This window comes from Corvus cornix, chromosome 9 (assembly GCF_000738735.6).
Source record: "Corvus cornix cornix isolate S_Up_H32 chromosome 9, ASM73873v5, whole genome shotgun sequence".
NCBI classification, from domain to species: Eukaryota; Metazoa; Chordata; class Aves; order Passeriformes; family Corvidae; genus Corvus; species Corvus cornix.
The window spans coordinates 14,697,748-14,715,631 of NC_046339.1; the positions used below are offsets into that span (position 1 = coordinate 14,697,748).

Sequence of the window (17,884 nt, forward strand, 5' to 3'; positions counted from 1 at the left end):
CATTTAACATGGAAGTAGAATGCCCATCACAAGCAGCCTGCAAAGTGAGCCCTTTACACATAAGTCAGGGAAGAAATAAGAAGAGTGGGCATCTTGATTTAGCTTCAGCAACCTGATGCAGAAGAACTGCTGGGAACACTTGAAATAATTGTCTTAATTATAGAACAAAAGTACTAACTAAATAGCTATGAGGGATTTTTTTAAAACACAAACTATTTTAAATGCATCACCCGCCTGAGCATTTAGCTACCCTTTCTCTAAAAATATGCTTAGATGTTTCATTTCTCCCATTTCACCTTCCCACAGGGATAAATTCAGCAGCTATCCAAAGGGCTGTTACATGTTGCCTGTATACCTAAGGCAAGAAAATCCAAGGCTTACATGTGAGAATAATTTATGTCTATTGTTTTAAGCAGGAGTTATGGAGTATAGGGATGCACATTCACAGTGCTCAGAGCAGTCAAAAGGACTTCAGCTGTAAGCCCACACACGTGCATTTTCTCAGCATCTCCTATATGGAGACTTATAAATGAAAATGAGGCACCATTAAGAGATGCTGTACCAAGATCTGAAGCCTGCAGTGAGGAAAAGTCCATTGATTTCTTGATATGATTTAAGGAATCTGTCTAAGTAAAGTTTACAGGCTGTTCCACAGTCAAAGCCAGCAATTGTGAAATGTTGAATTTCAAAATAATTCTTCATTCAGATAGAAGTGACAAAGATAAATGGCTGTCTACCACTCAGAGCAAAGCACTTACTCAAATCATTCATTATGAAAGGACTAATTAAGCAACAGGGAGCCTGATCACTGTTCTGAATGAGACAGGAATGAGACAAAAGCTCACCTGTGCAGGAGGGATGAGGGGTCAGGACAGCCATGCCCATTTCAGAAAGAAGACAAAGAGAAACAGACACATTCTGTAATTCATCTGTGACTGCAGGCATGGGATAGGACCAGTAGATACACTAAAGGACTCCACATTAAACCCCAACAAGGCATAAAAATGGCAAGGAAATGCATACAAATTTTTCTCTCAGTACATTTGTGCAAGATCAACTCTGAAGCCTCTCCTTACACGTCAGAGATTTGCTTGAGCGTTGCATGTCCCTGGAGAGGTGGACATAGGCAAGTGTGCTCAGGTATCCAGAGCCCAGTAGGAGATGGTGCCAGTGGGGATCAGCAGCACCATGCAGCCCACAGTGGTGTGCCAGCATTCCACGGCACAGACAGGAGCCAAATGCTCTTACAGCAGCAGAGCACCCCCAGAGCCTGAACCCAACAGCCCAGACAAACAAATTCACTTATAACACCTCCCCAGACGAGTTTGCTTCAAGCTTCAGCCTCTCTTGCTTCCAGCCTAAAACAACCATCCCAGAGCCCTGTCGTCACCAACAACAGGCTGCTGGTGCTCATCTCCACCACAGCTCAGCAGGCGGTGCTCCCAAATCAGCTCCACCCTCACAGCCAAGGCTCGTTGAAGGGGTGTCCCAGCACCACAGCCGCCCCACCATGGCTTACCTCCATCAGCTCCATCAGCTCCATCAGCTCCATCAGTCCCGAGGCGCCTCGCGGGCTGTGGCTCCTGCACGGTGCACAGGCACCTGCATCACTCTTGGGTGTCATTCCTTGCTCCAGCGCACTCGAGAGCCTCCTCAGTCCCAGCTGGTGCTCTTCCATGTGTTTCATCAACTCTTTACACTGACGTGTGCCTGAGCACGGCAGCCCCACGCCTCTCCCTGTTGGATGATATACCAGTTTTCCCACAGTTTCAGTGACATCCGCACAACTCAGGGCACAGCAAGGCCTCAGCGCTGGAAATCGCTTTAGGTCGGGCACCTTCCAGCAGGCTCACAACAGTCCTAGGGGAACCTCAGGCACTCAGAGCCTGCAGCAGCCCTTGCCATCAAAGATGCTTCCAGCAAAGCCACACCACCCCCAAGAGCAGCTCCTCTCATGCATTTATCCTCCCTAGAGCCCGCACGCTCCCAGGAGAGCTCCTTCAGCGCTGCTCCCACCCCAGCCAGCTTCCCCTGTGAGGCTGATGGCACATGGCAGCCCCCTGGCCCGGCAGGGCACAGGCAGAAATAACAAGGCAGAGAGCAGACTTCGGCTTCCATCTCATTTTGGCAAGAAACTGTTACCTCTCTGCGAGAGGACAGGGTTAAACAACACACCCCGTTAACGACTTTCAGGTGTCCCGTTTCTACGTCAGGTTCATTAACATTCCTCATTTACACCTGCGGGGCACCGCCTCCCGAAAGGCAGCAGCTGCCTCTCTGGTGTGGCATCAGATACAACATTTCTTATTTAAATAGCAAAATAAAAGGAGGGGAGCTCATGCGTGTGTAAATTGTGTCCTGGGATGAGGGTTCCTGGGTTAAAATAACACAGCGGGTATTCTCTGGGCAGTAGCCACAACACTGCACTTTCATACTCTATATTTTTACCTCTGCTCAGCATGAAAGAACATGTAATTAGGGACCAGATGTTAAACTCTTAGAAAATCAAAGTGGTCAGCACGGGCTGCTGTGTGCTTATTTCTGAGGAGGAGGAGAGAAGCACAAAGAACTGAACTGTTTTCCACTTACTCTTTACCACTGTACCTCTTCGAACCAGATATCCTTTACCATTGACAGCTCTGGTTGTTTGTGGTGGAGCTACAGCCAGTGACACAGGTGAAAAGCACATGACCCCAAGGAGGTCAGCAGGGTTCACCCCCGAGCTCTGCTCTGGCAGTCAGACCTTCCTCACTGCTTCACGAGCCCAAAGAGCCCCGATGTCTCCAACCACCCCCATACGGCTTTGGTGGGGTCTGATGTAGCCATCATATCAGAGAACCATTTTGGTTGTAAAGACCTTTATGATATCAAGTCCAACCATTAACCCAGCACTAAGCCATGTCCCTAAGCACCACATCCACATGCCTTTGCAATAGCTCCGGAGTTGAGGACTTGACCACTTCCCTGAGCAGCCTGCTCCACTGCTCAGCAATCCTTCCAAAGTGATGAATTTTTTCCAAATATCCAGTCTAAACCTCCATTGATGCAACTTGAGTCCATATCCTCATTTCCTATCACTTGTTACCTGGGAAAAGAGAGGTCAAGCAGATATATAAGGGTGTTCTGAAGAACAAAACAGGTCACCACTCAACCAACTAAGTTAGTACACCTAAAAACACTGGCTGACTGAGTGTGCAAGGTGTCTGATTTAGTAAATTGAACAAATAATTGAGATCTGAAGGGCTGATCCCAGACCAGTACAGCAAACATACATAGGAACCACCAGTGGCAAATAAGCAAATAACGCAAGCTGCCAAAAGTGATTCTGGAAGTTACATAAACACTAAATATGTCACTTTTCCATTTTATGTCTCCCTTGATAAACTGTTATGAGACATGCACATGGCTTGAAACAGATAATTGTTGATAACCCTGACTGGTGGGAGAAGGAACCATCTGGCAGATGGAAAACAAGAAGGTGCCAAGAATTTAGCAGACAGGGGGCCTGCGAATTTATGCATAGAGGTCTGCAGAGAGGAATATTTAGACAAAAGTTCAGCAACTCTGTTTCTATCTATACGCAAAACAAACCAGAACATGAAAACTATCCAAATAATTATGAAAATTATTCCTGTTTGAAATTCATCTTGAAATTGTGAGGGAAATCAGTGAATCTAAAACTGTGAACTTAGAAGTGAGGAATTCTTTCTGCGTATCATGATTAATCACAAATGGTTACAGCACATAGCATCACCACATTTCATCTTCTGTCCTTCAGGTTTCTGTCCTCACTGCTTTTAACATGCAAATGCCTTTATTCATCCTCTCCTGACCTTGCTGCATCAAATGATACCTCATTTGTTTCTTTCAATTTTCCTTAACAGTATTTCTTTCTTCCTATAGCAGAGAAAGAGCAACTCCTGATAAGCTCCGCTTTCTATTCCTTTCCTTTCTTCTAAGCGAATTTCTTTTGCCTCTGCTCTCCTCTTTATCCCTCCTGTGTAGAACAAGGGATCTTGCTGGATGCAGCATTCTAATTGTGAATACACATTTTTCCACTGAGATCACTACTCATTAGCCAGTTTGCTGCTGACCCTTTGCAACAGCTGAGCTCCAGCCAACACCTCTTGCAGTTAAAGGAAAGTGAGGACATGACCTATGTCAGTAGTCACAGGCAAATACAAAATTAATAAATTTATGTAACATATTTAGTAAATTTGGGGCTGGTCTTGCTAAGATCACTACTAGGACCACACAACACTGAGGTTGCTCAGGGAGACTGCAGTCTCTGTCCTTGCAGGTTTACAAGACCCACCAAGAAAAAATCTGGAGCAACCTAGTTGGATCTCATAAACTGACCCTGCTTCGAGCAAGAAGTTGGACCAGAAACCCCCCCAGGCCCCCTCCAATACAAATTTATGAGGCCATGATTTCCAGACACACCCTGAAATATAACTCCCGCCGACTCCTGCATAATATTCCCATTCCAGTGAAAATGGCACATGCAGATATTCTTGAAAATCCCACCTAGATCTTACCAGAATCTTCAGATTTCTTAATATTGTATCAGTAGGGCCCCTTGCAGTTAGCAACTTTCACTTCAACTGATGCTGTTACAAAGGTTGCTTCCTCGCTCAGGCTGCTTCACTAATAATTTTTCATTTGGGGAGTTCCTGCAACCACATTTTCATCTTGTTTTTCAGCATGAATATCCCATTTCCATTCAAATCCCATCAGAATAATGACATTATATCCAGACAGAAGTTTGCAGTACCTCATACCAAAAGACCTGCAGGCTGTGCTGGCTACTCACCAGTTTTTCTGAGAGGAACAAAGAGATGGTAACCCTCCACTTGACCTCAATTCCCTTCCCATCACCCTGATTATAACAAGCATATTCCTGTCTCAGGAACTGCAGTGGGCACCAGAGAGCTCATCCACATCAGTTGGTGTAAACAGGTCTCTCTCATACAGAATTTTCTTTTGTGAAGAAATATGCCATATATTTTTACACACATTTTACAGCTTTGTGTTTCACTGCAGAAGCAGATGATTCTTTAATCACAGTTCTCCCATTTGCAAGGCCATTAATATTATGAATTTTTTCATTGCTTTCACAGTGTTGACATGTGTGAGGAATGCCAGCTCTACATGGATCAAGGGAAGACAGGACACCTTACATTTTGCACCCATTCTCACTGAATTTGCATTGATCCAGACTCTGCACAGTCAATAATGCAGGCCCATTCTTGAGTTCCCTTCATGATCTCATGATGCAGGGAGCCCCAAGCTGCAAATTAAAATAAATACATGGAAATTTTCCAACTTGCAAATATAAAAGAGTCTGTGTTGTACCAGTTCTATGCATTTTCTTTGCAGAAATGATAACTTACAAGGAGAATCATGGATGTCACAACAGCCAAGAGCTGTTATTTAGACACATTAACAGAACTCATTTGTTGCCAGGGAATCCAAATAAACCAGACAAACCTTATTTTTTACTTTAAACGTGTGCAATACAATGAGTATTGTTGAAATGTTATTCCAAGTATTTTTTAATTATAAAACATGCACATTTTTGTAAGATCTTGCTCAGGATCTCTGATACAAAATGCAAACCCCATGTACTGACTGCCAGGATAACTAGCAGAAAGCACTGACAGTTGAAGTCAGATACATCAATGGCAAGCAGTCTCCCACTCACTTAGAGCCTCCAAATTAAATCTGCTTACCTTATTCATATGCATAATTCTAGCAGAGTAATATTTATACAACACCCTTAATTGAAGTGGCAGTAGAATAAGAACATTTTTGATCCATTTGATGAAGTAACATAACACAGGCAGCATTTGCCCCATGTTCAGTCTGTTCACATAAAGCATCCCCACACAACTGGACACAGATGGCATTCACCACTCCAAAAGGACCCTGCATTTATGGGATGCACAGGAGCAAAGCTGGAACACCAACTCTCAGACCACCCCTTGCAGTGTGCAAGGGCTCATGTTAAAGACCTTTCATCTTCAACACACCACTAGCAATTAGAAATGAAAGGGGAAATAATCTCACTACTCTTCTCATGGCCCACAGGATGAAAAGCACTTGTTTCAGGATTGATTATAACCACCAGTATTCCACCTCTGAAGACCCAAGTTCTAATCAAAATGGAAATAGAAGGTTTATGGGTTTAAACTATGTTTCTCTTTCAGTCATGGTATGAAGTTTAATGCTTGACAAATTACAAAGTGATTGGAAAAATAAGGGACTTCCTCCTTTTGTTAAGAAAGAATGAAAGATGCTTGATCTAACATTTTTTTCATTGTCAGCTCAGGTTAGCAGCAGCAACTTGCACACTTTTACACATCTTGTGGTTTAGTTGATTCGGTGGAAGACAGAGGGTTTTCCTGTTTTCGTGCACTGAATGATGATTGCAATTTACCACACTTGCACTTGTTCTGGTTTTGTACACAGCAGAAAGCAACACGTAGTTGCTCATTGGCCTTTCTCTTCCATCAAACCAGTGTGCCAAGTCTTCAGAACCATCTCCCTTCCCACGCAACTTAGTGCACCCTGTACCTTGTTTATGCTATTGATCCTTCGCCAATACAAGCATTAGCTTCAGCTGAAGAAGCACGCTGTAATTATTAAATCAGAAAGCAAACCCAGCACTATTTTCAAGCTTAAAAGTCAAGTTTATTCTGACCACAGCTAGCTGTCCCTCCTCACAAAAGGAAAACCTCTTTTGTAACCATGTCCTTCATCTCTCTGACATCCTATTTTTTCCTGTAATTTTCCACATTTAAAACTTTTTTCAACTCAGTTTGGCTTGTTAAAGTTCCTCTATTTCCTGAATATAAAACAGGGCTAAAAATGGTATTTTAACTGCCAGTTGTTCACATACATATTTAATAGAGCAGCATTAAACACAGGGTTTAGCCCACTAGCCTTTCACACAAGCAGGGTCCCATTCACTTCTGCTGAAGCTTCACCTGAACAAACATGCAGACTTTATTTTCACAAAATGAGCATTGCATTATTTCTTCTCTTCACTGAAACACACGAGGATACAATTGTACAGTATGTTGGGTGATTCCCTGCTGCAATGTAGTAGGTGGAGCTCAAATTACGGACCAGATTCAGATGCTGTAACTCTACTGGCAGTGTTTGTATCAGGAATGCTTGCAATGCACCACTATTAGAAGAGCAGCGAGTTCTCTCTCAGAATGACAGGATAAGCTTTTTAATATAATTAGGAGCCAAAGGACATTTTCGGAGGCTAAGTCAATTAGGCTCATCTGTTTCACACTCCCAGACGCAATCAATTCCTGTTCACTTTACTCATCCTAAAACTTTCCCAAAAAAGACCAAGGAATTCTGCACACAGAAATGACCGTGCTTCAGCTCCCAAAATCAAAAGAGCCTTTGCTGTAACATGCTGCCATGAAAAACCCCCATCTAGGGTCCTGAGCGAAGTTCCATGCCGACGCCAGCGGGAGCCGAGGCGGTGGCAGTGTCCCGGCCCGGGGGGAGCTGGGCTGGCGTTCCCGGGGGCAGCTCCAGAGGGGCTCCCGGCTCCCAGCCGCCCGCCCTGCCCACAGCAGTGCTGGGGGAGCGCACACAGGGCAGTGCAGAGGGGAGCAGGCAGCTTCAGAAAGCAGGCAGGGACGAAAAGCAAGCGCCGTGCTCTACAAGCAGGTCAGATATTCAAGCACTGCCCCCGGACACACCAACGGAAGAAAATAAAAAACCCCACCGGCTACAGCCCAAAGCCAAACATCCAAAATCCTCTCAGCACTGCACTGAACGTGCACAGCTGTAAACACAGAACAACTCATTCCACAACACTAGTACCTTAATATGTATTTTAAATACCAAATTAACTATCCCTCCCGTTTCTAGCACTGCTGTCTGGAATCTAGGAATACATCCTAACAGGCCAATTAAAAGGTCTCCCATTGCTAGATTTTATGTTATTTCACTGATGGTGAAAATGAGCTGAGGGAACCAACATGTAATGCAGTCATTCAGCAAGTGTATAGGCAACCTTATGCAATAATCTTTTAACTAGTTTATTAAATGTGTTTCCTTTTCAGAATAAATTCAACATCTAATGCCAAAATTTCATCAAGAACTCAAAAAGCTTAGTAGCTAGTTATCAGCTGTTTAACTTAAAGAGTTACAAGAAATACACATATTACACATCACTAAAATTTTCACACATACACCCACACATACACGCACACTTATCAGCATCCTGTTTATATTAATTTATTTTCACAAATCAATTTCCTTTTTCCTAATCATACTCTTAACATTTTCTGAAGGCACAACACCCAAATAGGCAATGTAAAATGTACTTCCTATAGAAAAGTCTGTAGTCTCCTAAGAGAACAGTTTGGCAAAACCACGTTTGTTTAAAAACTCAAGTTCCAAAATGAGCCTTCAAAGAGCAGCAGAGAACACCAAGATTAAAAACTACTTAGGGTGTCTGCACTTTTCATATGCAACACACCACTTAACCTTTAATATATCAGGACTTTTTCCAAGAAATTACAAAAGCAGAAATAGTAAAATCTCTTTTTTCCTTTTTTTTTTTAATCATCAAGTTTTAACGATGGTACAGACTCTAGGCAGAGCTCCCAGAAAGAGCCAGACCACCATCTGGCTCCATCACAGAGCAATGACAATTCACAGGCAATGAGTCTCCAGCCAGTGCTCTGAAATCAAACGCTGGGCTGGCTCCATAAAAGCTCTATTACAGCCATGAACACACAGCTGTACATTTCCTCCCTCTTCATACATAAATATACCCTCGGACTCAGACAAAGGGAAAAAATAAATCATTTTATGCATTTTTCTATGCTTCCCTGCTATGCCTGTTACCAATCAATGTCAAGAAATATCTTACATATCTTATGTTTTGTTAGCACTATATAATATATATAATATATATAATTTTATTTTTGTTTTCACACATGCTAATGTTCTCAGTATGATAAATGTCTTTTTAAATCCCACATTTCTTGTCACGCTGTAGATCCACTTCTATTTGACAGTGACTCCTGGACATACATGTCAAGACAAAAATGAATACTGCTGTGATGGCAAATGTTTTAAAACTCTTAGGACAGTAATACAGTGGCACTTGAAAGACTTTTTATATACAACAGAAAAGACAATAGTTAAATAGAAACCTGCTTTGACACAGCCATAAAACCTGCACTACACTTGTGAGATCTGTATTTGTTTCTGCAAGAGCAGCTCCTGATCTTTGAACACGTCAAACGTTGCACTCCAGCCCTCCACCCATACCCTTTAAGAAGTCCACGTTATTTTAAGCAAGCATCCCCTCCAGCAGTACATAAGCAACACTGTATTTCCCAAACAATTGAGGTAATTATAAAAATGAATATCATTTATTATGTTCTTTTATTACTATCATGTCTGAACATTTGCTTTCATACAAAAGTCTGATTTTCAGCATTAGGTTTTCCAAGGGCATCCCCTCTGCACCAAGGGAGACAAAGATGTGTTAGGAATTGTGCAAGAGTTTTTGTTACCATCTTCAAACCCACAAGAACTTCATGAACGATTTTGGTACAGAACAACTGCCTGGCATTTTAGAGAAGGAGGAAGGTGCTTTACACGTATTTTCAGTTCCACTTGATTTTTTTTTTTTTTTTTTTTTTTTTTTTGTAAATCGCATCTAACCCAATGCAAGGGGCAGGTAATAAAAAAATAAAAGAAAAAAAAAAAAAAAGGAAGAAAGAAAGAAATCATCGCATTACTGTATGTTACCCTTCAGCAGTCTTTGGAGGAAATCGGAAACCAGGTTGCTTTTCCCGGCTCCCTCCCTCACTCAAGGCAGCCGGAGCGGCTCCTCTGCCCGGGGCTCAGCCACCCCCGGGCGCCCCGGTGGTTGCCGCTGCCCCGTCACAGCCGCGGCTTCCTGAGCAACGTTCTGCTGAGGTCCTTCACCTCCTCGGGGCTGCCGACCCGCTCGTAGCCCAGCAGGGCCATGGGCTGGTGGCAGTACTCCTCGACCTGCTTGATCTGCTGGTAGCTGAGCGCAGTCCTCCAGGCACTCAGCGCCTGGGTGGCGTTCCTGGCCGACACCACGAACGGCTTGGAGGAGTAGCCGGGGCCACTGGTCATGTTGAGGGCGAACTTCTCCATCTCCGGGCTGACTGCCAGGTTCACAAAGCCATACACCTGCCGCAGGGTCTTGATTGGCTCGACCACCAGGTCCTCGTAGCGCACGGCCATGTAGTTGCCCTGGAGCCAGTCAGGGGGGTGCAGAGCAGTCTGCAGGGTCTTGGCCATGCTGCTGCAGATGACCTCCATGGCACCTAGGGCATGGTAGTCCGAGCCGCCCCCCCCCTCCTTCTTCCCGCCCAGCTTGTGGCCAGCATCAAGGAAGGGCATGCGGTGGATGTGGGGGTCCCGGCTCCTCACCACCTGCAGGCTCTCCCGGATGAGGCCGTGCCGGGACTTGATGCGGGAGCTGGCGACGGCCCGGGGGTCCCGCACCAGATGGATGACTTTGAGGTCCAGGGTCGGGTCCCGCATGAGCGGGGCGAGGACAGCCAGATCAAAGACACGTACGCCCTTGATGACCAGCGTGTGGTACTTGTGGCATTCCTCCTGGAAGCGGCTGAGGCGCTGCGGGGGACACTTTTTGCACACCCGGTCGTCCACCATGCCCACGACCTCCTTGCGATAGGCCGGGCAGAGAGGTGAGGAGCAGATGACCTTGTTGGTGGCCGCCCCGAAGATGCCGAGCGTGGTGAGGTTCTTGCCGGCGCCCGCCGTGCTGTAGAGCTGGAAGACGGAGAGGTCGCATCGGTACAGGGAGCTCAGCATGTCGCGGGCCGCCCCTTGCAGCGAGACGGCGTCACCGGGGTACAGCTTCTGCCAGACGTGCCACACCGGCTCGTAGAGGAAAAAGACCTCGGGGTTCTGGTTGAAGAGCTCCCCGAAGAAGGACGAGCCCGAGCGCCAGGTGGTGAAGACATAGACCAGCTGCCGCCGGGCGCCCGCCGGGCCGCGGCTCCCGGCCGGTGGCGGCGGCGGCGGGGGGTGGTGGCGGGGGGGCTGCCGGGGGCTCCCCGCAGCGCCGCGGCTCCCGCCGCCACTTGTACTCCAGCAGGTTGAGCGCGGCGAGCAGCAGCAGCAGCGCGTAGCCGAGGCACAGCGCCAGCGCCTTCCGCCGGCACACTTTCATGCTGGGCGGCGGGCGGAGCCAACTGTTGCTCAGCGCCCCGGCGCCCCGGGGCCCGCGGCGGGCATCAGGGCGCGCCGCCCCCGGCGCCGTCTCCCGGCCGGCCCCCCGCGCCCGGTCCGCATAGCGCAGCCGCCGCGACGGCCCCGCCGCCGCGCCCCCGCCGCTGCCCTACTTAGCAGCGGCGCGGCCACCCGCCCCGCCCCGCGCTTCTCCCGCGCCGCCATCACCGAGCGACCGCGGGCGCCGCCGCCAGCGCAGCTCACGGCGGCCGCCGGGGCGAGGTGGTGCCGCGCTCCGCTCCGCCCACAGCGCGGGGCGGCAGCGAGGGCGGACGGGGCCTGCACCGCCCCGCCAGAGCGCATCGCTCCGCGCCCCGCCCCCGCCGCGTCGGGAGGGCTCCGGTGCTGCCGCCGCCACCGAGGGGCGGCCCCGACCGGCGGCGCCCGCCCCGCGCTCGCCATTGGCGGCCCCGCCGCCCGGCCTCGGGCTGCAGCGCTCCGCCCGGCCGCCCCGCGGAGAGCCCGGACTGAGCGGTGCCGGCACCGGCCGCGCCCCGCACCGCCTGAGTGTGGAGGGCACTTCCAGGAGCGGCTCTCTGCCGGGGCGCTTCTGTAAACCCTGCCCGGCGGGAGGCTCCTCACCCGGTACCCCTCGCACAGCGGAGCAGCGCCCGTAACGGGGAAAACAAAAGAGGGGGGGAAAACCCTGAAAGGCTTGAGAGGGTTTCCGGGCCCAGCCCCCCCGCCCTTAGCCCGGTCTGTGCAGAAACTCAGAGTTCCCAAAGGTTCTCCAAAAACATTTTTAAAAACCCTCACACTGGATCTTCCTGGCAGAGCTCAACACAAATCGATCTGCCCGCAGTTCTTCACAATGTTTTTATAACCGCTGCCCGGTCACCAGGCGGCCCCTTGGGTCAGGACTGGCCGGAGCGCGGTGCGGGCCGGGGGCACGCCCAGCCCGGGCGGCCCCGAGCCCAGCGCAGCCCCGCGAGTGGCGGGGAGAGCCCAGCACAGCCCCCGCTCCTGCCCCGGCCCCGCTGCTGCCGCCGGCCCACACCAGCACCGACCGGCAGCGGCCGGCGGTGGGCCCCGAAACTCCCTGCCCCAGGTGGGAATCAAAACGGGCAGGGCTTTCTCCTGTGTCGTGGAGCCACAGCGCTGTGTGAAGGGCAGTGTAAGCAGTGGTGCAGCTCCAGGTGGCACCGGTACTCTAAAGACGACCACATCCCCAAAACGCGGCTGAAAACGCACGGAGTGGCGAGTCTCGAGTGGACAGCGCACTTGTGGGACACACACTACCCGATGGGCTTCCGACAATGCCCAGTGACTCTTTTGAAATTTTCTCAGCGGCTTCCTCCGCCGCCGACGGAGCTCGGAGCACTCCGGGGCTGCTCACGAGTTACAGAAGCGTTTCGCGGCTCTCTCCTGTCCATTGCTTTCTCTACCCAGCAGCTCTCGCGTCCGTGCAGCCTCTCCCACCATGCAGAGGATATACACGGCCCACCTCCCCGGGCAGCCGGGAGCCTGGAGCTGCTGGACGGCTGCACCTGGCTCTGACCAATCCCTCCACAACAGATGACACTGGTGAGTTTTTGCTGGAACGTTTATTAACAGCACGGATCTGACAGTACAGCAGAAGCTTTTACACTCAGAGAGCGGATAAAGCACAAATTCACCCGGTGCATGTCTTGCCTGGTAGCACACTATTTAATAAAGCCAAGAAAACAGTACGAGAGGGTGAAGGAGCTAAATGTGTAAGCAATCTTCATATCCCTTATCAAAAAATTTCAATACTTCTCCCACATTTTCTACAGGGATATTAACAGCCAAGCTCCCTTTCTGGCAAAGCTTCTAAGCCCCTTCCAGCCTCAAAGTGAAGAGTAAGGTCTGTAGCAGGAGGGCTTCTCTCTTCCCTGCTTGCTCCTCCAAACTCCGAGAGCAGTTGGCAGCGGGATGGGAGCAGGGAGTTCCCCTGGTGTGCGACACCAGTGCCGCCCACACGCCGCCGTCCCGGCTGCGACACAGCCATCAAACCACACAGGCCAACTCAGAACCGTCCCACAAGCTGCCAGGGACGCTAGTGGCAGTGTTAAAATGTTACTGTGACTTTTCATACAGAAGTAATTCGTTAATAGCAAACTTTAAATAACCACTAGATACTCAATAAAAAGTCTCTATTTCATTAAAACTGAGGGGGAAGGGGAAGCCGTTTTTTTTACCCCACAGTGCTCCAGAGGAAGTCTTTAAAGCCACGTTGCATACAAATTATTTGTATCTAGTTGCCAAAATAAATGTGCAGTTTAAACCTGATGAGCTTAAAACAATTGACTTGTAAGATTTGAAACACAGTATATAATGAAAAATAATAAACCTCTGGAGCATCTTGTAGCGTAAAATTCTTGCAGTTATTTTATCCTTTAGTTCTAATCCATGAGTTCTTCACATACAACAAGACTTCTGCTTATATATTTTTATAAAGGTTCGTATTAAATATTCATTTGGCTTTCCATGCTCACTACAGATGAAATGACCATCACCTAGCTAAAGCAGAAATGTTTCTTTTTCATTCTGGAATGGTCTGTAGTAGCATCAATTAGTCTATATTAGATGATGAATGACAACGGCAGTATTGAGGCACTGGAGTTCATAAAGCAATATCTCTCACCACTATTGTTCTGCAGCACTAGTGCAATAAAGGGCAGAGACTACAGGGAGCAAAACCAATTCATAGCAGTGAAAAATCATTAAAATACCGTGAAGTTCAAATTAGTCCCTTCTTTCCAATTCACTTGGTTGAAGAGAGATATGAAATTTTCTGAAAAAACTTACAATGCCAGCTCCAGTTCTTACACCATTTAAAATTTAGTAAGTAACAAAGATAAGCAAACGTGAACTGCAGGTATAACATTTGAAATGGTAAAACTAATCAGTAAACCCAAACATTAAAAGCTGTAATTGGATTCTGCACCTTCCCTGCTGTTACACAGTGGTTACATCTCTCTGAATCAGCAAGTGCAGAAGTACTGACAGCAACACTGCCTTCATCAAACTGCTCCAACTTCACGAGGAAAACACAGGGCCCAGCAGCTCTTTAATTCGACCTACATGCTGCTAAATCCAATCTTATTTTTCAGAACTGGAGCAATGTAGGTATTTATGCTGTGCAGGTGGATCCAAGTACCCACGCAGAACACACCTGCAATCAATCAGGTTCAGTGCAGCTGCTGTATCTGATCTTCCCAGAGGTTTCAGACCTGGTAATCAAGTTATCACTTTGAATAACTCAATATCAATGAATATGGAATGAGTTTATCTGGAAAAGATTTAGACAGCCAACTTTCAATTCACAAGTTTGGAACTTTGGTTGGTTGGTTTTTTAAAATCATCTCTATATCTGTCGCAAAGTATTAGAAACATATATGGCAAAGAAACACAATAGAACAAAAACTGTTCAGAGGCACAGAAAGTGTGTGAAAGAGGAACATTCTGCAGCTGAACAAATACAGCTCTTCACAAATTTATTCAGATACTTCAGTGTACATTTTCCACCCTCTATTTTACTTCATGGCAATCTATTTTAGGCTCACTAATTTCAGTATACTAGATCACCCGTGTCAAATAATAAAAAGTTTCCTTTCACTTTTTGAAAGGCCAGCTTCACTTTTTGATAATTATATGTAGTTTCCTTTGATAGAGCAGAAAAGAATGCAACTTTTGCAGTGCAGGTTGTTACACTCTACAAACTTCAGATAGAATTGGGTGGCTGTATTTACCTCAAACTCTGCAGCCAGAAGTGTGTAAAGTGAGGGATAAGTAACTGCAATAAGAATGTCCCAATTTAAAATATGAGGGGGATAAAATCATACTTTTTTTTCATTCAATGCTTAAACATTTTATGTTACTGTTTAGTATTTTATATTTAGTAACTGTGTTTATGAATTTTACATGTAATATTTAGGCAGCCCAAATCCTGATGAGCTGAACTTCTTCCCCCCTCAAAGTGATACTGCCCCAGTCAGAATTCTCCAAGATTGCCCTCACAACATCCCTTCATTTAAGCAATGGGGCTGAAAAAGGTTTCATCCTTACTGGAACACTTCCCAGCTTTATATCTTTTCATTCTTAAAGATTTGCCTTTCTCATGCTCACAAGGATGTAATGGGCACAAGAAGTTCTTCCTGAAGTCAAATTTCAGCAAGATTTTATCTTTTATAACAAACTGAAAGATGGAGATTTATGCTGTTATATACCTAGTGTGAGGTAAGTTCTGGGTGCTGATTAAGTATTCCTGTATCTAGCTTAATCTATTCAGGATAAATAGAGATCCTGAATTCCTCAAACACTATCCAAAAGTGAGATTCTTAAAACTAAACCACAAGTTATAGACCACAAAATGTGAACAACGTTATGTAAAATTTAGTAGCTCTCAAAACTTGGGAAACCTATTAAGACTGTATTTTAGTATCACCACTGGAGATGGATTACAAGAATCTAAAGAGTAGCATTTAGAATTGCAGGTGTTTATATTTTGCACCCTTCTTTTCAGTATTGTGCATAATGTCTTACCAGCACATTCAACATGTCATGCAGCAGTGGCAGCTGATTTCCCTCAAAACACGCTTTTTTCCAGTGATGTTGACTCCTTCAGCAGCCATTTCATTAAGTGATGGCTGCAGCAATCTGCGTTCTAAAGTATCCATTTTCTCTTGGATGTTCCTTCTGAACTGCGTGTGCAGAAGCAGCTGGCAGGGACCAAAATTAAAGCAGCCACTCATAAACCAGAAATACAAAGCCAAGTGGATAACCTGTCTGTAACAAGCTCTTCCCTTCAACCCCAGTTTCTCTTTTATATTCAATTCCATTTGCACAGGTGACATTTTCAATAAACTTAATTTCAATAAATATTTTTAAATTTTTATTTGTGCAGCTGAAGGAATTCCAGAACTTTGCAAATGTCCTGGGGACACTGCAGTGTAGACTAGTCTCTATTTGACTTTTATTAAAATTAGAAATCTTTTTTTGGCTGTTGTGTAACTGGTTCAAGTTCTAAAGGAAATTAAGAGATTCTACTTTTATAACCGCATACCTTTTAAACAAGGGGCAATGCACTGTTTCACACCAAAAGCTTCCCAAACCTTTAGCAGGTCACACCTAAGAGCTACCTCAGCCCCATACATTTGGGCATCTCTAAACCCCGTCCAACCAAACCCTTGATCCTAACACCCTTCACCCCCAGGGCTTGGGGTGCCCAGGAGCCCTTCAGCTGCTCAGGGCAGTCCTGTCCCTGGATAACATCCCTGTCCCAGGGGCTCTGCCTGGCACCGGTGCCACACAGGGTCACCCAATACCTCCTGCTGCACAGTCCCAGGGGCCTCATTTGCCTCTTCCCTCCCTGAGGGCAGAAGGCAGAAGCCAAACAATGATCCCTTGGATCTAAGCTCCCAGGTGATGGAGCAAAACAGCCAGTTCTCATTTGACTATGGATTGGACAAATTTATATCCCAGGGAAGAGAGTTGCCAATCCCTGTCTAAAGAGCTTTGGACAAAAGAGTGAGAATTCAGTTTCTCACATAAGTAACATACAATATGCAATAAATTACTGTCTCAGAAGGTTATTGAAATTAATCCACTGCATCTCTTCAAAACTCACAGAATAACATAAAGCATTCACTAATTACTCTTGAAAATCCCCAGGATTTGAGAAAAAGGGACTCTCTATCTATAGCATTTTCGTATTTCTCCTCCATACCACAGTGGCATGAAAGATGAGTTTTCCCCCAGTGAAACTGCCTAGAAATGAGGCTTTATTACAAACGTATCTTCTTTCTTTCTTTCTTTCTTTTTTAATTTCTCTAGTACAATTACCCTGTGCAAAAACAGAGGATGAGAATCTCCAGCCCCTCAGTTCACACAATGGACAGAATTCAATCCCAGTCTCATCTCTAAAAGTTTATAGCCAATTCTTTTCCAGAATTTGCCCAAGGCAAAAGTCTCCATTCAGTTAATCAGCAGACTGTTCTTTTCTCATAGCACAGGGAAGATAACCTGAAATTCCAGGAAAAAACATAAATCCAAGAGACGCAGATTTCATGATGAAAATGCCCAGTATCAGCTGCAATGCACCTCTATACCATAATAAGTTCAGAAGATTCATCTCTACCCTCCCGAGTTTCTATTTGCAACAGTGCAGTCAGTGTTTGCTCCAGCAGGATCTAGCAGGTGGAAACATCTGGCTAAAGCATTCCTGAAACACCAGAGGTGTATCTCTTTAGCATGGCTCAAAAAAGATGAAAACTGGTTTCTACTCCCAGTGATGGCTTTGGTGGTGATTCTGATTGCTAGTAATGATCCTGGAAGTTCAATCCTGGGCACAGGCTGCTCCATCTTCCACAAATCCAAACTGTAGGCATCAATTCCACCCTCCTCTTCCCACGCCAGCTAAATTTTAAAACAAGAACAGTTTGTCATACAGAATTAAGAAATTCTGCCAGGTTAAATCTTTCTGTGAAAGATTTCTGAGAGCTTTACGCAGACCTTATGCTCACCCCTTCTCCTTGCTCACCTCTCTACAGGCACAGTTACCACACACAAGCTCTAGTCTCAGACCTAGGTCCAGCCTCAGGAGGCCAAGAAACAGACTCAGGGAAAAAGATTCCACACT

The 17,884-nt window shown here is 46.4% G+C and overlaps 1 protein-coding gene across 1 annotated transcript; it reads right to left on the bottom strand.

Annotated features, from left to right (window-relative positions):
• Positions 1–8,055: 8,055 nt before the first annotated feature.
• On the bottom strand, positions 8,056–11,319 carry CHST2 (carbohydrate sulfotransferase 2). Its single transcript, XM_010406190.4, is given in 2 exon segments — positions 8,056–11,091; positions 11,093–11,319. Coding segments are annotated over 2 exon segments (1,290 nt in total). The 5' UTR covers positions 11,225–11,319; the 3' UTR covers positions 8,056–9,933.
• Between the last annotated feature and the right edge of the window lie 6,565 nt (positions 11,320–17,884).